The sequence below is a fragment of the Vanacampus margaritifer genome, chromosome 11 (genome assembly GCF_051991255.1).
Source record: "Vanacampus margaritifer isolate UIUO_Vmar chromosome 11, RoL_Vmar_1.0, whole genome shotgun sequence".
Taxonomy (NCBI): domain Eukaryota; kingdom Metazoa; phylum Chordata; class Actinopteri; order Syngnathiformes; family Syngnathidae; genus Vanacampus; species Vanacampus margaritifer.
The window spans coordinates 8074042-8098271 of record NC_135442.1 but is presented as its reverse complement, the minus strand read 5'-3'; the positions used below and the strand labels follow the sequence as shown (position 1 = coordinate 8098271).

The following is a 24230-nucleotide window of genomic DNA, read 5'->3' as shown; positions in this document are numbered from 1 at the left end:
TAGAGCAACATCGTCCTCACAGGTTAGGATTTAGGTTATCTGAATATAATGGGAAAAAAATGACATGTTAGTTCAATCTCTGCATCATCTTATTATCCAAGCCTTGTGATACTTGCAACGTTTTAATCCTCTTCTGTGATATCACTCCTGTTGATGTTCACTGGAGCTTTACAAGATGTGTCGTATATGATGTCTGCCTGATACGCACAAAAACACATTAACAGGATTGTGTACTGCATGTGTGTTGTACTACAATCTTGTCTAGTGATGAATTAACCCATAACCCCTGTAGACACAGTACACTGGTACTGTACACGTATATACGTGTGTGTGTGTGTGTGTTGTCAGAAACATATAGCACATAGTTTAGTGCTATTGTGGGCAAATTCTTTACTTGTGCATTTATTACATTAAAAAAAAGGCAAATAATTCTGTGGTACAGCCAGCCACTTTGATCAAATAAAATTCTCCACTTTTTGACTTGAGTGGAACCTTGCCACTTGCTGCTTCATGAGAAACTTGAGCCTTAAACAGAATAAGGAGCCCTGTGATCTTTTCCAGTGAACTCTGTACTTGTAAACAGGGTGAACGTTCTTCGAGTGTTCTGTGAGTCTTTCAACTTCTGCTTCTACTTCTCTTTCACACAATTATAAAATGACCAATATTTACCCCCCAAAAAGTGCCTGTTTCATGTGCATAACATTTACTGATGACCAAAAAAGTTAAACTCTGCTTTTTTGTAGAAAACAATGGTACAGTACTTTATAAATGCCAGATACAAAATGAACAAAAACAAAGCTTCTGTAGGAATTATAAAATAATGTGTGATTTTTTTAATGAGGTATCACCTACAGTACATCCAGAAGTGGGTAGGGTTGTAATGATATCCAAAGGTCACAAATATGCTAATTGTCACAATATGAACCTCATGATACGGTATTTATCACAATATTGTGGGGAGTTTGGTGATATTAAAAAAGCTCATCATACTGCATAAAAACTCATGATATTGTAAAAACAAATAAAAACTCATATTAGCAAAAAAAAAAAGAAACAAACAAAAGACAATTAACCAATAAGCGTAGTTGGCCAAAAACATGCCAAATTAAAATTAAACTGCACTCATAAACTAACCACCAGAGGGTGCTGAAGCTGCACAAATGGAATACAACCTCGCCTTTTTAACAGATGTGCTGCTTTCAGTATTGTGACATGGTGACAAAGATATCGTGGCAGTTTTAACATCGCAATATAACAATATTGGCGTTATCATTCGTGACATCCCTAGAAGTGGTCAAAAATGTTACTCAAATAAGAGTATTGTGAACGTAGTCCTCCAAAATAATTACTTGAGTCAGAGTAAAAAAATACTTGTTGAAGAAAAAGTACTCAAATACTGAGTAACTGATGAGTAACTTCGGATTTGTTTGTTTTTTAATCTGAGCATGAACGTCAAATAATAAAAGATATTGCCGAACAATAGCACTTAACCGAATACAATAATAAATAAAATCAGGAAATAAAAAATAAAAAACGTTTATAAAATAACTAATGAAAGCAAATTAATCTTATACTATTTAGTTCCCACTTGTTAAACAGCACAATAGGCACACCAAGACAAGGGTACAGTGGATCTAAAAAGTCTACACACCCCTGTGCAAGTGCCAGATTTTTATAATGTTAAAGAAAAATGAAACCAAGATAAATAATTTTTAAACATTTTCCATTTAAAGCCTCCATTTACACAGAAATCGTTGTGTGCTCATGTGCCATTTTAGGGGGGGGGGGGGGGGGTGATACAAAATCAAACATTACAAGTGGTTATAGCGGCCAAGGAGGAAACCTTGTTGATGAACCAAGACCAAATGGATCGCAAGAAGCAATTAAGCACAATTTATCCAAAAAGTTACCGAGTAACTATAACAGAGTAAATGTAACACATTAATACCCACCCACCTCTGCTTACATGTTTCCTTTCCTCCACGTACCAGAAGTTGCAAATGTGTGTCTTTCAGGAGGCCCTGATCATGGCCAGCATGGAGCACCCTCACCTGGTGCGTCTGCTGGGGGTCTGCCTGAGTCCCACCATCCAGCTGGTTACGCAACTCATGCCTCACGGGTGCCTTCTCGACTACGTCTACGAGCATAAGGACAACATTGGATCCCAGCTGCTGCTCAACTGGTGTGTCCAGATTGCCAAGGTAAATGTATAAGCGGCTGCATTTTTAGGTTCAGTGCGTTATGTTTAACTTGGTTGGGTCAATTCTGTAGATTGATGAGTTGAAATTGCGGTTTGGAGTATCGTTGTCGTTGTAAATTATGTTTTTTTTTTTTTTTATGCTGACTGCTGATTATTCCATTCACTGATCAATGTATTGAATATTTTTTTTAAATATTTTTAAAAATATTTTTATTTTCATGCTGGTTAAATAAGATGCAGGCAGTGGTACTATGGTGACCTTCCTTTGAGAAATCCTAACCCATCAAATTACTTACTTACCATCACACTGTACTACTGTACATTACATTCCCCCCACGCTGTGTAACACAAATATTAAGCAGATCTCTCTTTGGCAAAGTGAGTGAACGCAGCTATACATGAATAAATATATTGTTTGCCTGCTGTGAACAGTTGTTAACATGGAGATTTTATTACACATGAAAGCGGGATGATTTTGTATTATTTACTGTGTTTTCTTCTGTTTTAAGTGTGCTTTTTTTTTTTTCTTGCGAGAGCTCAGTATTGTTCATTCGGTAATTTTAACGATTCGACATGTCATCATCATCATTGCTCTCTCTCTCTCTTTTTTCTTATTATTATTTTTATTTTGTATGTGCGTGTACTCATTAATTCACCTAAAGCCTCTTAAAAAATCCCATACCGTTCACCTAAACCGAATACTTCAGAATCCAGCTAGAGTCGTGAGGTTGTCAGGTGACCCGAGGAAGGATCAAAGAAAAGAAAGGAAAATGTCTTTCACCAACCCCAGAAACATCTAAATTCTAACAAATTAGGGAGACCTCAAGAGACCAAAGGAGAGACTGAGGAAAGGAAGGATAGATGAAGCAGAGTGAGATCCACAGACCTAACTGTGCATTTTTGTATTATTTTTAATATGGGTACAACTTCTGGGACCGAGTTTCATATTGTCCCATCTGTGTAAGAGGGAAAAGGTGCACAGTGGCACTTTTCTGGCTGTGGAAATTTCCAATTCACTTCAATTTGTTCTATGCATACAGATACACACTAAACGGGAGAATATAGCCCTTTAGTGTGGTCAGAAGTCACATGACATATTACAGAATATATACATTCACAAATGAAATGCAACCAAGACACATTACAGAAAATGTCATTATCTTTGTTGTGGACTCCTCATCAAGTTGTGTTTGGATCCCCTGATGTTTATGTACTCTGGTCTCTTCCAAGTGACAGAACTTGACTGCCAGAGGTAACTCCCTGTGCTCCCCCTCTGTCACCAACACCATACTTCATAATGATCACCACCTCAAGAGATGTACTAATGAGCAGATTTATCAGCGCTGTGATGTATGCAAGGCTTTATTTTATTCTGTTTTATCTTGCTACATCTCCTTTCTACACTGTGCTTTAAAGTCTTGTCACACTTTTCTTGTTATGTTTGCTTGGTCTGTGGGTTTTAGCATTAATTTGACCTTTTTTTTTTTTCTTTTTTTTTTTTATTAGCGTTTTCATGATAATTGAGTGCGACACATGGACCTTTGTAGAATACGGTATATAACAAGGGATAGATTATACACTGTCAAATCAACCATATGCAACTATTTTACAGCATATATTTTCTAAATAAATTGCATGTTTAAATAATAATTAGAGGGCATGGAAGTGTGGAATTGCCAATTGGGTGTAAACATTTTTGACAGACAAATACGTTAATATTGGCAAGTACGTTCAGATGTAATTTATATAACTTTAAACATAATTTATATACCTTTAAACATACTTGCAGGCTAAATACTAAAAACTTAGCATGTTAGCATTTTTTTCCCATAATGCCACGGTGCATAAACTTACGTATAGGCTAAATGCAAAAAAAAAAAAATGCTAAAAATGAAAAAAGTCTGAATGGAAATCATGCACAGTAGATAATAATAAACCATAAAAGTGAAGAATAATAACATTAATGTATTAAAGCGTATTGGTGTCATGTAGGTTGAATGCTAAAAAAATTTGCTTTTTTTTTTTTACTTGCACATGTGCAAGCCTACAAGCATGTTCGAAAATATATTTCAATGTATTTGTAAGTACGTTCAGATGAAACATATTACATAGATCAAAAATGTTTACTCCACCTTGGTAATTCCAGCACTTGAAAATGTCCAAAAAAAAAAAAGTCTGGTTCAGTGTGGCGGTAATGCACAATTAAGAATATAAATTTTTACTGAAGAAAAAAATGAAATTTTATTGATGAAAGACTATTTGAAAATATATCCTAAACCCATATGTGAAATTATATTTTTATACATACTGTAGTGTTTATTATGCAAAAATATTTTGGGGGCAGTATTGGCAGCATGTGTTTTCGAGCATGTGTATCTTTTATTGCTACAAACAAAACTGAATAAGTTACAAAACTTCATCTTGCGCAGTACTGTAATAAGCCGTGCAACTGCCACCGAGGGCTGGGCCCTTAATTGATTTTAAAGATTTAGTTAATTCCTTGAAACGATTTTTAATTAGCGGCCTCCTTAGTACAAAGCGCATCCTCACTGGTGTCCGCCGTTAGCACTAACAACATGGCAGTGAATTACAAAAACACAGTCAGTGTTGCCAATTTAGTGACTTATTCAACCCCTTTAGTGATTATTTTTCAAAACAGCGATTAGTGACTAAAAAAAAAAAGAACACATGAACTGTAATATAATTCTCTTCGTTATACCGTTTGCTGTGCTGCTATGTTGGTGTGGAAGTCTATCAACAGCAACTTGCTCTACTACTATGCAGACACACACGCATTTGATATCGTCAACAAGTGTCTCCCTAAATCCTTTGCTCTTGTTCCAGCTCTCACTAATGCTTGCACCCCATTTGTATTCCCAAAGTATTTTTTGTCTGAAGCTTTTTTTAGTGGTGGTCTCTCATTGCTGCATAAGTAAAACTTCAGAATTTTGGACAAGGGTAGCTTTGTTCTTCTGGGAAAATATGTGCTTGGAAGATGTATTTCATTTGAAAGAGAGGGCTCAGAAGGTAGAATCAAATTGTCTTTTTTTTTTTTTTTTATAATGGTGGCTGGTTGGCTGATTTGTTATAGCAACACTTGGTAAGAAGTACCAGCACATACTGTATTTCTATTAAAAAAAAAAAAAAAAAAAAAAGTAGGTCACAAATAAGTCACAATTTGATAAATTTCCTATAAAAAAAAATGGGTGTTACTTTTATAAATGATTGACCAATCTAAAGTGGCTTGCTCCCTTTAATGATGTAATGTTAATGGTTGAAGATTAGATATATATATATATTTTTTTTATTTTTTTTTATTTTTTTATTATTATTATTATAGTGTACGTATATTTGCACTCGGTCTTGGCAAACTTCCTTTGCAGATCAAAATTCAGCTGGTATTCCCAAAGTATTTTTTGTCTGAAGCTTTTTTAGTGGTGGTCTCTCATTGCTGCATAAGTAAGACTTCAGAATTTTGGACAAGGGTAGCTTTGTTCTCATGGGAAAATATGTGCTTGAAAGATGTTTTTGATTTGAAAGAGAGGGCTCGGCAGGTAGAATCAAATTGTCTATTTTTTTTTTTTTTTTTTTTACTAATGGTGGCTGGTTGAACACTTGGTAAGAAGTACCAGCACATACTGTATTTCTATAAAAAAAAAAAAAATTAAAAAAAAGTTACAATTTGATAAATTTCATATTAAAAAATATATATAACAAAAATAAAAAATGGGCTTTTTATAAATGATTGACCAATCTAAAGTGGCTTGCTCTCTTTAATGATGTAATGTTAATGGTTGAAGATTATATATATATATATATTTTTTTTTTATTATTATAGTGTACGTATATTTGCACTCGGTCTTGGCAAACTTACCTTTGCAGATCAAAATTCAGCTGGTTTAAATAAAGCAGCTTGTCAACCAGAAATCCTAAAAAATCTGTCCTGAACTTTGGTTCATGCAGTTCAGGTGTTTTCAGATTCTGGTTTTCCTCCAGAAACCACCTATCCACCGTACAGTGGTAGATCGCTGGAAAGAATGTTTTCCAGCAATCAAGTTAAACTGCAGTCTATTGATTGGTTGCTCTGCTGTGATGCCATACAATATACTATACATAGCGCACACAGCTATTTCCACCCCTCGGTGAAAAGACACTACATTAGGGTTTATCGTTCCTCTGGCAAGCTAAACTAAATGGCACTGCCTGGTGGAGACGCGGTCTATGATTGCGACGAGTGATGGCAGTCGTAGGGTTACAAACACTCTGGTGACTTGCTATCTTTACAATTCTCATTGCATCAATCTGTATAGTACACCCCAGCTCGCCACTAAATTCTCTTAATTGAGTCCTGCTCTCTGTGAGCCCATCTCGTAGGATTCCCCACAACGGTAACAAAAAGGTAGAGAAAGAAACACAGATTAGTCCTGCACTAACTCACTGTTGCGGAGATATGTTATTACTGTATCTCAAACCAGTCTGTCACTGTCTTGTCCAAACACACATTATATATATACACAAAGTGCACATGTGAAAGGATGAGGTAGGGCATTGTATGAGTACAAGTCGCTTACATGATGAATTGGCGTGTAAGCCTTTTAAGTACAGTATCTACTACAGAATTACAGTTGTTAATCATTGTAATGAGGTTTTTTTTTTGTTTTGTTTTTTAGCTTTTGCTCCAAATTTGTATTGGTGCACACAGCCACAGCATTATTCATAACCCTTAGCATTTTAACATTCTCTTGAGTTTGTGCATTCAAACACTTAAATCAACGCAATGAAACTTGAGCGCATACTGCATATTTCAGCCCAATTGTCTCAAGTTTGAAGAGTGCCTTGTCCATACTGCATCTGTTTCAATTCCTTCCAAAAGTGGTTAATTGGATGTAAATCAAGCTCATCAGCTTCAGAGCAGCCAAAGAACATAACCAAGCCCACAGCAGGTTTCACAATGTGCAGTGTCCTTTTCTTCTTTGTATTCTTCATTACAGACGCTCCCCAACTTACGAACGAGTTACGTTCCGAGCGATCGTTCGTAGGGTGAATTTGTTCGTAAGTTGCTTCAGTGCTATATTTTGTATTATAATTTATGTTTAAAGAGAATACGTACAGTACTGTACTACGTATGTTAGAGAGAGAGAGCGAGAGACACACACAGTATGTACATGTACGTAATAAGATACATAAAATGAAGTTTAACTTACTTTTGGAAGATGTACTCGATGCTTAAGGATTTGATGGAGGAGGAGGAGGAGGAAGAGGAGGATTTTATATCATGAGAGGTTCTTCATCGTCGCTGGAATGGGCTTCAAAAGTTACTTCCTCCTCCGTAACTTCAATGTAGGAAGAAGTTGAGGGTCGCGGAGAAGAAGATGAGGGTTGATGAGTATCTTCCTTGGAGGATTTACTAGAAACTGGCCGAAAGAAGCGATCTAACGACGATTGCACAGTTTTCTTCTTTTTTCATCATAAATGATGCGGTAGCACTGTATGGCATCATTCAATTGATTTGCAACCTTTGTGCAACGTTCAATATTTGGGTCTTGCTGCTCGAAGAGTGCGATGGCTTTATCTATGAGCGACAGGCGTTTCTTCTTCTTCCTCCTCCTCGACACGTTGCTGAGCCTCCAATGCTGGGTGAGCTCTCACAGCGCCAAGCGTCGGTATTAGCGGCGGAAAGAAGCACTACACAGTACTCGGAAAAAGGTGCGCAATACAAAATCTAACTTACAGCATCTCTTTCCGAACATTTTTTGACATGCGCGCATGCGCGCAGACATGTTCGTATGTACCGTTGTTCGTAACTCGAATGTTCGTAAGTAGGGGAGCGTCTGTATTGCATCTGTAATATATTTATTGTCATTGCATATGCACAAGTACAGAGCAATAACATTTTTTACTTAACAGGCTCAACCCGTCCAAGAAAAATGAAAAACAATGATCAACAAAGGGAGACGTTATTTGCCAAAAAGTTCAGTAATTTTTCACTGATTAATGAATAGGCATTATGGCCATCTCTTGTGCTTATGGAACAAAATCACATGAAAACCATAACCTTCACACTCAGGTCATATGTTTCGCAACTTAATTAATTATTCAAATGTGTTCTACATGAATTGTCTCCTTGAAAAGTAATTTAGTTTTGCCTCTTTCCAGGCTCTCCACGCCCGGGTCCGTGGACACTTGTTTGCGAAGGTTCATTTTCAAGCATATCTAAAAACCTTAAATGGTATCTTTTCAAAGCTTGCAGCTCTTTTCAAAAATCCCCCCGTGATGCTTTGTTGAATTGTCAGAGCTCAAGGTTGTTTTGGAGTGCATCGCTTAGCAAATGACACCAAACTGCTCAGTTTCCCTAATTGGCGAATCCGTTTGGCATTGTTATTTATTTTTTTTTTTTTTTCAACAAAGACATTTAAAAATTGTATGAGTGAACTTGGCTATAAAGGTCTCACGCACTCGCAATCCTCCATCCAGGCACGTATACAGTGACACATCCCGAGGCTCAGAGGAGGAAGCTGTAGAATATTTATTCTCTCTTCTTGACATCGGCTTATCTCGAGCTTCCCGCACTCACCTGCAATATGTCAACAATATTTAGACATGGGCATTCCGTCAATCTGCCACCTGTAAGTGCTAAGCAGCAAAATCCAATAGTTTTTTTTTTTTTTTTATCAATATCAGAAGGTCATTTTGCCACTTGTTGTCGAGGGAAAATGACATCAGATCTGCTCAGGTCTCAGGCAACCACAGCTCATCTCTTTTCTGAAGCTGAGCTGTGATTGGTTGTTCCCTGAGACCTGAGCAACTGTGATGTCATTTTTACTCGACAGCAAGTGGCAAAATGGCCGCCCCCCCTGAGATGGATTAAAAATGGGTGACTTTTGCTGCATAACTCATATTCCACAAATGTAATATTAATCAGAATGTCATGTTTAGACAAGTGATTGGTTGATTGATTTGTTTATTGAACATATAAGCATGTAAACAAGTACCAGAAAAATAAAATAAAGATCTAAAAGAAGAGAAAAAAAACTTATACAAGCATTAGTCACGGTTTATATGTTCAAAAGGGAGTAGGAAGAAGTTGAAAACTTATTTTGTCCTACCCCTTATTTGTTGTATGTTTTTACTTATTTCTTTATTAATACAATAACAGGTTAATTGAGGTCACATATAACATATTATTGTCAAGAAATGTTTAAGATGTGCATCTGTCATATAAACAGATGCATTTCAGACTGCTCAGATGGTTGCTTTACCTGAAAAGATGGCCTGCATTTTGCCACGTTTCCCAAATTGCATAGAGAGTATGTTTTGTATTCTGTTAGCCCAGGACAATGATCAAAAATCTACTGAAACTTGCAAAAAATTGTGACCCAGCGTCAGCTTTGTTCCCAGCCACCTCAAGCATCTTGAATAAGGTAGTGTGACAACTTGAACACTGACAGATCGATGACTACATTGACAGTGTTGTCAGGCATCATTCAAAATGATTAGTTTTTTTTGTTTTGGGAAAAGCCGAATAATGACTGATAGACTGCGGCTACACTTTGTAAGTATGTATAGTGCCTTGCACAAACTACTTTTGTGATATCTACTACTACAAGATATATCTCTCATTTAACTCTTTGACTGCCAAAAACGTTAAATAACGTTTAGTAAAATCCTATGGAGGAGTGCCAAAGACGTTAAGACGTTTGTTTCAAAACAGGTGAAACTAACCATTTTCTATTGTTGATTACTGAAAAAACGGAATAAGGTAGAAACAAACTTTTTTTTCTGATGAAAGATGAGAGTCCAATCTTTCATTTGGTAGTATGTGTGTTTCCATAGTCCAAACACATAATATTCTGTGGACCTTGAAAGATCAGTCAAAATGCTTAAATCGGCTGGCACCCACGGCATCCCTTTTCTGAAAACGTCTGGCAGTCAAAGAGTTAAAGGACATCCTATGGGAAAACATTATTGTTCCGAACAGGTACAGTGAATGTTTGCAAGCAGAGTGTGTTTCAGCTCATCTGCCCCGTTGCAAACAACCCGAGGCCATCCCCACGCTGCCTCACTGGAAAGCACAAACAGAAATGGGCTGCCTACACTTGAACACAAGAAGGCGAATAACTCGGCAGAGAGGGAGCAGTCCCCGTCTCGGAAGAAATTAGAACAGCTGTAAATAGCTTCTGTCTCAAACAGTCGGCGACATTCGTCATAACCTCAGCTTGTGACAGACACCCAATGTGCAACCAATGTGATTAAGAATGTCACATTCCTGCGCACGTTGGCAGAACATCGCTTCTCTCCAAATATGTCATATGTGTATGTATTTACATATGTGTATGTATCAAGGCAAATGGCTTTAGTTTAACATAAGCTGCCACATGTTGTAGGTCCTAATGCAATAATGTGTTGAAGGTGTTTCATATGCCCAGAAGAATTTGAGAAGGAAAACATAAAGTAGTAGTAAAGTAAAAACACTGACCTGATACACTAACAATAGTTATGTGATTTATATTGGTGGGACAATAACAGTGCCACAACTAGGCCAAAATATGAATACACTTGTTTTTCTCTCATTAGAATACCCAATAAAACCATTGACTGACCTAGAAATGCTTGTGGTCTGAAAATGTTAAGAAACGATGAGTGACTAGTAAAGGCATAAGTTTAAGTATGCATAGTGCGTCTAGTGTTTTTTGTAAAAAAAATAATAATAATAATAAAAACACACACACACACACAATACTGTATAGTGACAGTTTTTAAACAGCTTTTGCCACAGAAATATAAAAATGTCTTTCAGAGCCATCACTGTATTTTGTACATACATATTACTTTTACGTTACACTAAATTATTTCAATAATTAATGTGTGATTAATCGCACATTTATATCTGCTCTAAAAAACAACAATTTCAAGTTTTTCATACTTTTATTAATTAAAATAAAAGTTTACATGTTAACCTAATACAAATATGGTTGTATATTTTAGTTAAATGATACATTAATTTTATAGTAAAGTTATTTGAAGTTAAAAAGATGAACAGTACTGTATTGTAAACAGGAGTGTGAAACATTGATTTGTAGTTTTCTGCCACTAGATGGCATTAGCATTTCTTGCTGGACATTCGTGACAGCAACCGTGCGTTTTTCTTTGCATATGAAGATCTGGTTAATTTCGAACATGAAGGAACTTGTGGGTTTTTAAAGGAGTTTGAGAGCGTCCATGCAGACCTCTTAGAGAGCTGGAGCAACCTTAGCTGGGCACTATTGAGAGCGTTCTCTCAAAGCGGTGGCGGCGGCGATGGGTCACAGTCCAAATGGTTCCTCCCCTCTAGTTTTCTGTCATTTAAACTTTGCGCATATTAGCTACAGTGTAGTTCAGTGCATTTGTAGAGGGTAATTCGTGTGAAATTGTATTGAATTGAATCAAAATTCATTGATTAAGTTCATGCTGCGTAGCCTGGATATTTTCTTGTAATCTTGTATTGATTAAGAACTCAATTGTCTTAATTTTCTGTGCCGGGGTGATAAAAACCATTAAATATACTCGGTGAGCTGTCTTTGTCTATGAAAATGTACATTGCTTGTATTGTTCTAACCCCAGCGATACCCTTGGTAGAACCTCTCTGGAGGGGTCCAAAGAAACCTTGACTTCACCACAAAGCTTTTGTTATTTTTCATCTTGTGTACTCTGCTTCTCACTGAATCTTTGATGTTGAGTGTTTTCCTAAGATAATGTTTTCTGCTTTATTCGAGAATCTCCCTTCGTTGTCAAGCTCAAAAGAAGTCATGTGTTCTTACTGCTGATCAAAACCCAACATGGAGAACTGTAATGGTGGGGATTTGCAAAACGCAAAAATCCTATCGTTCTGTTCAAGGAACTTTTTATGGATGATAGCTTGTCGTACGAAAGAGCCCCAAATACAGAAAAAAAAAATAACAGAAAAAATATGTATTAGTACGTTACTGTTGCCAAGTGAATTAACATATCCATCTGGTGTCTGATGCTTTTCCCTCCTCTAACACTCTAAAAGTCCCTCCTGCCCCCATTACTGGGCTCGAATGGCCTTTCCAGGACAAGGTCACGTTGTTGGCTCGTGGTTTGAATGTGCCACCTGATCCCAAATGTGCCTGCGGGGGCCTGGCGCACCAGAATTCTGGCAGCAGCCACTCAGTAGTAGTAACATGACGCAAAACATGTCTGGATCATGGAGCGTGGGTCTGAACCACGCACATACCAAAAAATTATTCTGTGCACTCTGGCATTGGTCATTTCGCTTTTTGATCTGCATTTCTTCTGGGGTAATTGTTCATTTCTGGTCTCTTTGTTATTGTGGTCTATTTTTTTTTTTGCCTTACAATATACATATTATTGATATTAAAGATTCAATAATATAAGCATTTCAAACATTATTTATATAAAAACGACTTGACTGCAGAACACACTGATTGGAACATTAGAATTGTGAATTTTACACTTTACACTTGTAGCCCTTACTATCGCTAAAAAAACAATTCTTGTTAACTGGAAAAATAAACAAACTCTGAATATCGACCAATGGTCTAACCTCCTCATAAATCACATTTTAATGGAAAAAAATATCTGCCTCAAATAAAAACCAAATATCAAAATTTATAGAAACATGGTCTACGTATATAGAATTTTTTAACATAATTCTGGTTATTTAATTCTGTCTGTTAGCGAGAGCCACTACATCGTGATAACTTACATTGATGTTTCTGCATTTGGCAATTTATTATTATATTATATTATTAGTATGGGATTTTTTTTAATGGGCTTTAGGTGAACTGATGAATACACACACACTCGCACGCATGCACGCACACACACGCACATACACATACTCACCCACATACCAAAAAAAATAAAAAAAAATATATATATATATATATATATGTGTATATGTATATATATGTATATATATTTAAAAATAATAATAATAATAAAAAAAAAACATTTATTAAATTTTTTTAATTTGGTTTTTTTAAAAAAAAAGAGCGCAATGATGATGTCAAATCGAATGAACAATACTGAGCTCTCCTGGGAAAAAAAAAATATATATAGTGAATTTAAGGGTTTTGACAGCGTGGGAAAATCCACGGCAGTGAGTCAATCTAGCTGGAAATGAGACAGGAATTCCCACCCGGTCGAAAGGGGATCTTCCACATTGAACTTTTAATAAACCTTCATCAAACAGAGCAGAAAGGGGGCGTGCCTATAGTTCGGCCCACTATGTCACGTTGCAAGCCTCCACAGAATATGTACATTAAAATGATGACTGATTGAATTTGAGTCAAAGTACTGTATAGTTGACTTGATTTTTGGGCTTTCTTCAAATTACTCTCTGGATTTTTTGGGTTTGCTCAGAAGTGGACATTGTTGGTACATATGTTGTGTTGATGTTCTACTCTCTTCTTGACCCACTGTTTTTTGGAAAACACTACTTTTATATTTTTATGCAGGATCGTGAGTGATCGGCGGTAACAATGAATACACACAGACTCATATACTGTGCTAGAACAAATGTGCCTTTTATTCCCAGCAAACAGCAATCAACACGATTATAATACATATTATTAATATGATCATCATCAGCGCTTACCTTGACTCTAGACCGCAGAGCCGACGGTCCGGGTAGAACGAGCTGCAAAACGGCTGGGCGATCGTACGTATCCCACAGCTGACTCTACCCACACCATGTGCCGCTCCGTCTTTTATTTGTTAACAAAAAGTTGTGAGTGTGAGAAACCGGGCTGGCCAAGCCCTCTCCCAGGCACCCTCGAAAACAGCAGGGAGGACTATAGTATAAACAAGGAAGAGTTCCCAGGTTGATTCCTACAATTTATTCCCAGATTGTTGGGCACCTGGACTTGTACAACAGTTCAGGACAACAACATATCCTTATATAAGAGGTTACATGAGGACATATCAAACCATGGTTATTTATTGTGAAAATAGATTAGTAATTTTTAGTATTGTAACACTCAATGTCTGAAGAACACATTTTGATGGTCTTGGTTTTGGCTTATCACTGTCTTGTTTTGTTCTCGACTCCCAAAAAGTCTTGGTCTCTGTGAGTTCTTGTCCCGCGCAATTGTTGATCTCGGATAGTGTGGTCTTGAGCAGAACACTTCATTTATTTTCTGAATGATTGGTATGAGAATGTATTCAGTAGTAGTAGTACTAAGATATAATGAGTATACTGTACTGTAGTTGTAAATATCATAAATAGTGATGCTCGCATACCGGTAGGAACACCATTATAGCATGTGTGCTGTAGGCTTGCTAGTGTCTACAGCATTTGGCATTCATCAGAGAGAATAAATGCATATAAGACAAAGTCTCCCCCTCGCACCCTCTGCTTACCTAGTCTGCTGCTTCATATTTAAGCTGTCCCCCAAAGTCATTATTTAAATCCAGTCTGACATGGTGGTTCAAATTGAAAGAAAAGCATACTGCTTTCATCAGTATTGTGTAATCCTTTCTGTTTCTCCTCCACGTTGGTCTGATTTGTCACACCTCATTCCTTAAACAATGATTCACCCTCTTCCATGCCCACTGGGATCTTTTTATATCCAAAGCATTCATTAGGCATGTGCTACATCAGGCAAACGTTGCACTGTTGCCACGAATTTCTAATAATGCTCACTCGTCATATGATCACACAGAAATAGAAACCAAACATCCGGTGCCGTCGAGAAACACTGTCATCTTTTATAAGAATGAGTAAATGAGGTAGTTCAAATGCAGTAGAAACTCGATTTACGAGTAGCCGGGTTTATGAATAATTGGTTACGGGCCTTTTCAAAGAAAAACTACCTTGGTGAATGCACAATTTTTCCATCCGTGAATATTTTCAACATGTGGTGTGCGCAAGGATCAGTTCTGCTTTTTCTTTCTGTACGTAGACATTTTCCATTCGTCACAAATTTTAGGTATTTTTATTTTCTCTTTAATTTTGAGAATGTTAAATTGTAATTTACCTCTTTGTTTTATCTTTAGACGCTTACCATAGGTAAACAAAGAGAGAAGAAGAAAAAATATATCCCGAAAGCACTGCAGCTAGCTTGAAGGGAGTCCCTCAACGGGAGCTAATGACAGCTATAGCTAGCTGTCTCAAGCTAGGACGTGGCCATCCAGTGTCAGCCTGGATTCCACCCTTGGCTACCTTACAAGTGTTTGATCTGTGTTTGTCTTAGGGTCTAAATAAATCCCTTACTAAACACCCAGCCAGGCTGTCACAAATGCCACATCATTTTGGGGTGTGACAGCCATTTTATGTCTTGCTGTCTTGCATAGTCAAGAATTTGGTCATTCTGGGGTAATGTTTTTACATTTTAATACCATACATATTTATATATTGATATGTATACAAAACCATATTTTTTTTTTTTATTATTATAATGACTTTTGTTATAGTTACCTGGTAAAAAACAATCTGTGTTAAAGCAGAGACACAACCCAGATACTGTTCTCATTGAAGAAGAAGCATGTTGCTCATTTCCTTTTCCAACCAACCATATGTCCTTCCTTCACAATACTCTGCAGCCTTGGGTTGTTCCCATTATTTTTGGATTTTGTGTGTCGTCCCTTCAAGACTGTTTTTACGTAGGCTGATTTGAAATCCTTAGCATCCGGTAAGGATTTGTGCAGTTTTGCAAAAAAAAATTTAAAAAAATCTTTAGCAATTCTGTAAAACCTTTTTTTTTGCTTTTAAAGGATTCAACCTACAGAGGGCGATTTATTAATTTGATTTGAAGTTGCCAGCCGTGAAATTAGGTACAGTATATTGTATGTGCACAATCAAATTAGATCCACTCCAAAAGCTGCATCTGAAATTGTACATTTAATGAAGAAGTTTCAAGTAAACTAAATGAATTGTTTGTACAGTATGTAACTGTGGCCTACTAAACAGCCACTCATCCATTTTCTATATTTCTTTGGTTCTTCAGTTCAGGGGTAACAGCAACCCCAACTGACTTCAGGCAAGAAGCCTGATGCACGCCCGAACTTTACAAGACAACGTTGTCTTTATCAAGAAGTATTTTTTTCCCCACTTTGTGTCGAACACCGTCCTAGACTCTTGCAAAGCCCACTAAACTCTGTCCTTTGTCCTTTTATCCTTCCATCTCGCCAAATAGCCTTTATTCCTGAAGATTACGTCTCATTTTGATCCGCTAATATCTCATATCTTATACTAAGTTTAAACTCTAACCCCTCAGTACAAAAGCTGTAGTAAAATAATGACTGATTTTGGTGCCGTCAGAGGTTTACATTTAACTTTGCTTATTGTCATTATTTAAATTGTTTAACAAATCAGTCTCTCCGTCGGGCGAAGATGAAAAAACATTTAGATAGTATTATCAGAAAGACTTACCCAGTAAGTGTCCTTCTCTCGCCCCAGTACATGCTCACCGGGAGTGTTTAATCTCATTAGGAGTGTTTCCTCATGAATCACGTGCCATCGGGATGAATCGTTTGATTATACATTTTGGTGAGTGTGCCGCTGGAGTGTCTTGACAGCTTCCTCTGTGTATTTATTTTCTTGTCAGAATTAACTGCAATGGGAAGTGCCAGGTGGTGAAGAATGGGCGCTACCTCGCCACTCTCTCCTGCAATTGATTTGATCTTGAGCCCATTCACTTCATTCGCCGCCACATCTGTCTTCCCAAAACACATCGGAGGGAAATATTGTTGAGCCTGGCTTTGTTCTTTGTGACTCAGTGCAATAAGCATAAATAACTGTGACTGTAGGTCACATTTTTCTAGGAGCGCTTGTTCTGTCTACTTTTAAAAGGGTGGCTGAACGCAAAGTATCCAGACATGTCACACTCTTTTTCTTCAATTTCTTTCTTTTATTTACACTAGTGTGCAGAGGTCTTGGGCCACCTCTGGCACTTTGACTGCCAAAAACGTTAAATAACGTTTAGTAAAGTCCTATGGAGGAGTGCCAAAGACGTTAAAAGACGTTTTTTTTTTCAAAACAGAGGTGAAACTAACCATTTTCTATTGTTGATTACTCAAAAACGGAATAAGGTAGAAACAAACTTTTTTTTCTGATGAAAGATGAGAGTCCAATCTTTCATTTGGTAGTATGTGTGTTTCCATAGTCCAAACACATCATTTTCTGTGGACCTTGAAAGATCAGTCAAAAATGCTTAAATCGGCTGGCACCCACGGCATCCCTTTTCTGAAAACGTCTGGCAGTCAAAGAGTTAATACTCATGACCTCTTTCCAAGCAGTCATTTTGACATAATGTAAGTAAATATACAGTACAATGCTAAAAATAACTTTTTTTCTTTGCGGCGCAAATTATTTATTAAAAATTATAATGTAAAAATATATATATTTTAGCTCATAGGCTACACTTCCTGGCTGACGTACTGTATGCTTATGTCATAATGGAAGGTCATTAATTTGTATAATTTTATCTCTAGACACTTCTTAAATTGCCTGCTATTTTTCTGTTCAAAGTTTGATACTCTCTGCCAGCCAGACTTTTGTGAAAACCTAATCACCCAAGTACTTCATTCCAGTGTAACAATGCGTGTCAATCTTTGGTTAGCTTAGCTATTAGCATGACTTCTCCGTCTTTGTTTGTAATCCTTTCATGAGAATGATACTTATCAGAAGTGTGAATCTTATTCACCACCATGGAAGTGATGACTACTGACTTATAGCAAGTCCGCAACGTGTTTAGCCGCACTAGTAGCAACCAAAGTTTGTTGCTGACTTGCTAGCTTAGCTGGTGCTGCGTAAATAGCACCGAGCTTGCTTCGCTCTGCGACCTGGAGGTGTCGTGAGACTGTCTCAGTGGTTCAGTTATCGTAAATACTTAGAAATCTGTGATTCTCCGTTTTGCGATTCAGTGAGGCTAAACGCTTATTTTGAGTCTTGCGGTTGTAGTAAATGCAACAAATTGATTTTTGATTTTTAAGTTTTTAGACATGCAGGTACAAATTTTATATAGTGTATATTTTATTTGTGTATTAAAATTAATGAAAAAGAGAAACATTGTACTGTACAGGACTTTTTTTTTTTAAATAGAAATACCTTCTTAACGGGTTGTGTGAATCCATTTTCCCACCCTTTTGTAACATGCTGGTAAAAAATGTGAGGAAAATTCCTTTGGATTGAAAATCATGACATTTCTCCTTTCTATAGCCTTTCCATGTCTGATCCCCAAAGATTTAAAGGCAGTGTTCATCTGGAGGTGTGAGATCTAGCATGGCTCAAGCCTGTGAATTTTTTTTCCCCCCTTTGAGTTACATGAAACACAATATCCACAGTATCCTGGCTTCTATTCTTACATACATGTTTCTTGCCATTACAGACCTTGGGCTGCCAGATATTGTAATTATCCTTTCATGGGGTGGCGAAAAATGCAACAGAATTTTAAAAAAAAAAGAATAAAAACACTATACAAAATGTATGTATTATTCTGAAAACTTCATTCTCTCGATTTAATTGTGCAGGGAAGTGGAAAGTCCCAAGATGTCAAATGAATGAGACTACTGAGTGTCATGCTTCTATGTATGTTTTTATATCCAAAATATTTTTTCCGCTCTCTTTCATTCTCAAAGATTTTGCTTTTCAAATCAATACACTGACTGCTTTTCCTAAAATACATTCGGGCAGTGTATGGATTCCAAGAGCTTTGTTGTCTTTGTTGACCTTTTTGAAAGTTAGCATTTGGATATTGCATAGTCAGCAAAATCATGTTCCACACCCTTCAGGTTTTGGTATGTCCATAAAAATACGGTATCAGTCTGAGCTGGCTTCAGTCTTGCGCTAACAAAGATCAAGAGTGACGTGTCGGCTTATTGATCAGTCAGTCCGTTTGTGCGAGTGGTGATTGGCTTGTGACACAGGCTGCGTTGTGACATTTTCAACGGTCCCCAGAGGATTTGTCCCCTGACTGGTGATCTGGTGACTTTTTCCTTGATAAGCAACTCGAGGTATTCAATTGTGTTTTTTTGGGGGGAAAGACGATGTTTACAATTACAGTATCTATGATGATAGCCTCATATTTTGTCCATGAATTCAAATGTACATAATAAGGCCTGTTTGTTTGTATTCTGAGTGAAAGGATCCAGGCTGGTAGAGAAGTATGATGTTCTTGGTACTTGGTTGCCAAGTGTGATTTTATCACAACAATGCAAATTCCCTTAACAATATGGTGAAACCAATGCAATGTTACATACAGCATATAAAGCTTGTTTTTTTGCTGCTGTATAGATTGTATCTACAAAATGCGTACTGAAACCGCACATTTTAATAATAATAATAATAATAACTAGAAAAATTCCCGCGGAAATTTTAAATGGGACTGCTGACTCTTGCAAGGTGGATAGACACATGTATGTAGTACTTGTAGCAATAGTAGTAAGTAGTAGTAGTACTTGTACTCGTAGTAGTAGTAGTATTAGTAGTACTTGTAGTTGTAGTAATTTTAGTAGTAGTCAAATGGCCAAGATGGCCGCCGACCCGGGTGGGCGAGGAGAGAGAGTCCTTGGCGTACCTAATCAATTGGCCAAGATGGCCGCCGCCCTGGGCGAGAAATAATAATAATGCATCAGATTTATATAACGCTTTTCTTTCTTGAAACTCAAAAGACGCTTCACAATGGATACATTATTCATGCACTCACACATTCACACGGTGGTGACGGTAAGCTACTTAAGTAAGCCACAGTTGCCCTGGGCCAGTGTGCGCCTACGGCCCCTCCGACCACCACCAAACATTCGCACCTTCCGTACACCAGCGTGAGTAGCACTGGAGGCAATGTGTGTGAAGTGCCTTGATCAAGGGCACGACGGCACATGACTTTGGGAGAGCGGGGATCAAACAGCCGACCTTCTGGTTACTGACTGACCGTTTCTACACTCTTGAGCCACGGCCGCCATTTTAGTTGTATTTTGTTTCACAGTGAATATGTTTTAAGATCTTCTGGTGACGTTTTTATGACTGTGTTGGAGTGTTTTTTTAGAATGTTTGCTTCCTGAATTCCCTAACATAATCCTATTTGGTGCCACATTTGAACCAAAGCGACTTCATCTTTGCTAGCCTTTATTAGGGAGGTAATTATTTTTAATTACATTTTGTAGCAGACTGGATGATTTCTTGATTTATTATTGAATGTACTGTGTAAAATGGGTTTCTTGCTCCTATGGATCCTGTTTTAATTGAAAAGCCTGCTCTGTTTTGACACTTATGAAGGCAGTTATTATTGCAGTTATACTATATTAAGAACTTTTCCACAGTTGGCTTGTTGATTGATGAGAATTTGCATGAAAATAACAGTGTGGTAGTAATGATAATTACAACAATAATTATGAAAAAGCTAATGGGGTCTCGACGGTTGTATCGCATTACAGTGATGAGGATGGCGAAGACAGACGCTGATGTTGAACAGGATTCAGTCTTCCATGTGTTTATTTGTGCAGGTCACTGCCAGTACATATTGATGCCTGCATATAAATGAGCACGATAAAGTAAATGTATGTACGTGTACACGTGTGTTGCAGGGGATGATGTATCTGGAGGAGCGTAGGCTGGTCCACAGAGATCTAGCAGCCCGCAACGTCCTGGTGAAATCTCCCAACCATATCAAGATCACCGACTTTGGATTAGCCCGCTTGCTTGATGTTAATGAGAAGGAGTATAATGCAGATGGAGGAATGGTAAATCATGCTAAATGCTTGCATTTACACAAGGTAAACAAACAACAGAGCTGGGTTACTGTGTGAGAACATATCCTTGCTCACTAAAGTATTTTACATGAAAATGATGATAACCTTGAGGAGCAACTTTGATAATCCAAGGCTGTGTTCACACCAACATTATTATACCGTAGTTAAAGCGACAGTGTGTAGAAATGCTCTTCATTTTAAAAACCCACTATTAATTTCAATAAAATGCACACAAAAAAATGTGTTCCATCTCATCAACATGCTTTTTTGTTTTAATAATTGTAGGTCTAGTAATTGCTAATTATATTACACATAGGTCATGCCTCACCTTACAGGAGGCTGACATGTTTCGCCGCCATCTTTTGCTACGGATATCTGAAGGAGACAAGCTTAACGAGCGTAGTAATTGGTGGTGGCCTTGCCAAGTGTGGTCTCTCTGAGGCACCGTAGTGCACATCCTTCAAAGTGGTGCTTTGAACTTAGATTTTTGCCACTAGATGGCAAAAGGTTCTACACACTGTCCCTTTAACAAAAACTAAGGAAATAAAAAAAGTAAAATGGAAAGCACATTATCATTAACAAAATAAAATAAAAATGCATTTAAAAACTAACTGAAACTTAAGTTAATGAAATTAAAACTCACTATAATTATGGCGAAAATGTCCTTTAATATTTTATCAATATATAAAATACACGAGATTTCGGGGTTTATTTTAATTAAATGTTTTTATTACAGCATTTCTGTACTTCCATACAGGAGAAAGAAGGTCAAATAGTAATTTGAGAATTGTACTTTACTTTATTACACAACTGTTTTTTTTTTAGCTTGCACTCAACACATACTCCATCTATAAAAATGTTTTGTTTTTTTTTATAATACTAAAATATATTTTAAAATAAAGACTAAAACAAAGCATTTTCAAAAATAAAATAAAAAATGTTAAAAAAATGTTTTAAAAAAACGAATTAATACTAACTAAATAAAAATAATCAAAATTTAATTCCTTACAATGAAAAATCCCAAACTGTTATATCTCTGGTGCACACTTGACATAATTGTTTCAGACTCTGGTGTAATTAGTGGTTACAAATATTACCATATAAAACAGCAAGTGTATCTCAGCAGACAGTGTTTTCAGGTAGTGACGTTATACATGACATCATGTTTGGTCTGATGTGAATGTAACTGAGCCAGTATTTAAAAAAAAAAAAAAAAAAAAAAAGCACCATGTAATGTTGTTCCCGTTCCACCCAAGTATTACATTAAAAGTACGAATGCTGACATATCATTCTCTTAAGCTAAGCTTCAAGATGAGGATTGTGACGAATTCATACATTTGTGCAAGCACACCTAAGAATGTGGCGCTACCCAATTTCAAGCAATCATTTTTGCTGCCAGCCATGAATGACTAAGAGAGACACCAAATACTTGACATTAATATATTACTATTTGATCAAAATTTCCATAGTTTTCTTGTTCCATTTAACAATCAACATTAGCTGTAAAAGTTGAAATTATCTAGTTTGGGCAGCCAAAGAATTTTAAGTAGATGGAAGCAAAAGCTATTTTTACAATTAATAAGTACATAACTGATTAATTGGAAATGCATGTAAGAAAGAGTTGAAAAGCAAGGAGACCAAATTAAATACACACCAGAGAAAAGGTGTAATGTGGAAACAGAAAGGCGGGTCCGTGAAAGTGTTTTCTCTTAAAAATCCATTTCCAGCGAACCTCATAGATTGCGTAAGAAGATTTCACAGAGTAAATGTGATGTCGCTTTTAGTTTTGCGGCCCGGACCTCTCTTTAGATTGCAAGCCGAGATTTGAGGATGCGGGGGAGTCGGTAGGTGGAATGAGGAACAACAAGGTCATTAATGCAGCTAGAAGTGTGCTCATGTAGCGTCTTGTGGCTAATCAGCAACAGCTTGTAATTTGATTTTGAGTTTTACCGGCAGCACAAACAAACACGTGTGGTTGGTTCAGGTTACAAGTACCAACAAATGTTATTAAATTACAGTCCATACCGCATTAATGCTATTTTACATAAATATTGATAAGCTGTAGGTGTCTCAGTTAATGTATATTATACAGTGTCATATGTGTGTATTTTTTTTAACCAGACTGATAACTTATGACAGATAACAAAGGTTTGAAATGAATGTGTGTGTTTAATTTTCTATGCAAACCTTATCCAATAATAACCAAGACTGTTTAATAAAGTCTATAGGCTTGGGACCGGAATTTTAAATAAGCCTTGAAAGAAATATACATATCAGTCATGGAGCTTTCAAGTTAATTTTACATAATCAAACATTTTCATTGGTCGTCAGTCAAGTTCACTGAAAAGTGACGATCCCTGGTGAATGTTTTGTGCTCCAAGTGATGTGTCACTGTTCTCCCTGACAGATGCCAATTAAATGGATGGCCCTGGAGTGTATTCATTACAGGAAGTTTACTCATCAGAGTGATGTTTGGAGTTATGGTAAGATTGCATTACACTGTTTTCATTTAATTATGCATGGGTCATTTAGAGATTTAAAAAAATAAAGAATTTTGTTACGAATAAATAATACATGAATCATGTGCATAAGTAAAAACAGTCATACTGAGTCCATAGAACCGTTTTTTTTTTTTTAGGCCGTGTTCCTGGTAGTGTAACTTGTTTCCCATAAACACTGATTTCATTAGTTTTGGAACAACTGAGTCTATATTAAGCTGCTGTGTATCCTTTAATCAATTAGTCCTTCTCATTCTGTTGAAAGTCCAAATGCATCTTGTCAGTTTCTGTGATGAATTCCCTCGGCTATTCTCTGTTTCTTAATCCCGGTTTGCTCTTTGATCTCCTCTAGCTTCTGACGTGTCTACCTTTCAGAGAATGCACAATTTGTTTCCTCTTTCTCTTCTCTCTTTCTTAGCATTTGTACTTCTTGTGTATATATATATATATATATATATATATATATATATCTTTTTTTTTTTTTTTTTTTTTAACAATAATCTGATTTATTTTAGGGGTAACAATTTGGGAGCTGATGACCTTTGGAGGGAAACCATACGATGGAATTTCAACCAGAGATATTCCAGACATCTTGGAGAAAGGGGAGCGTCTCCCGCAGCCGCCCATCTGCACCATTGACGTCTACATGGTCTTAGTCAAATGTGAGTTGGAATTCGAACATTTTGTCAAATCATCAAATGCTTTAACACTATCAAGAGTGCAGGCAGTGGTGCAAATCCCCCTTGATAATTATTGAAACGAGGCATTATTTTATTGAAGCCAAGCTACAAAATGTGCTGAACCTAAAAAGTTAAAATGCT

General features: G+C 36.8%; 1 protein-coding gene across 3 annotated transcripts in view; it reads left to right on the top strand.

Annotated features, from left to right (window-relative positions):
* Positions 1–24230, top strand: part of erbb4b (erb-b2 receptor tyrosine kinase 4b) — a 210448-nt gene that overhangs the window by 176351 nt on the left and 9867 nt on the right. For 2 of the 3 annotated variants that reach the window (XM_077580603.1, XM_077580606.1), the window contains 4 exons: positions 2016–2201; positions 20747–20935; positions 23319–23394; positions 23925–24071. In XM_077580603.1, the coding sequence (XP_077436729.1) occupies positions 2016–2201; positions 20747–20935; positions 23319–23394; positions 23925–24071 (598 nt within the window). The remainder of the gene's footprint in view (positions 1–2015; positions 2202–20746; positions 20936–23318; positions 23395–23924; positions 24072–24230) is intronic. The other variant, XM_077580604.1, reaches the window with a different exon arrangement.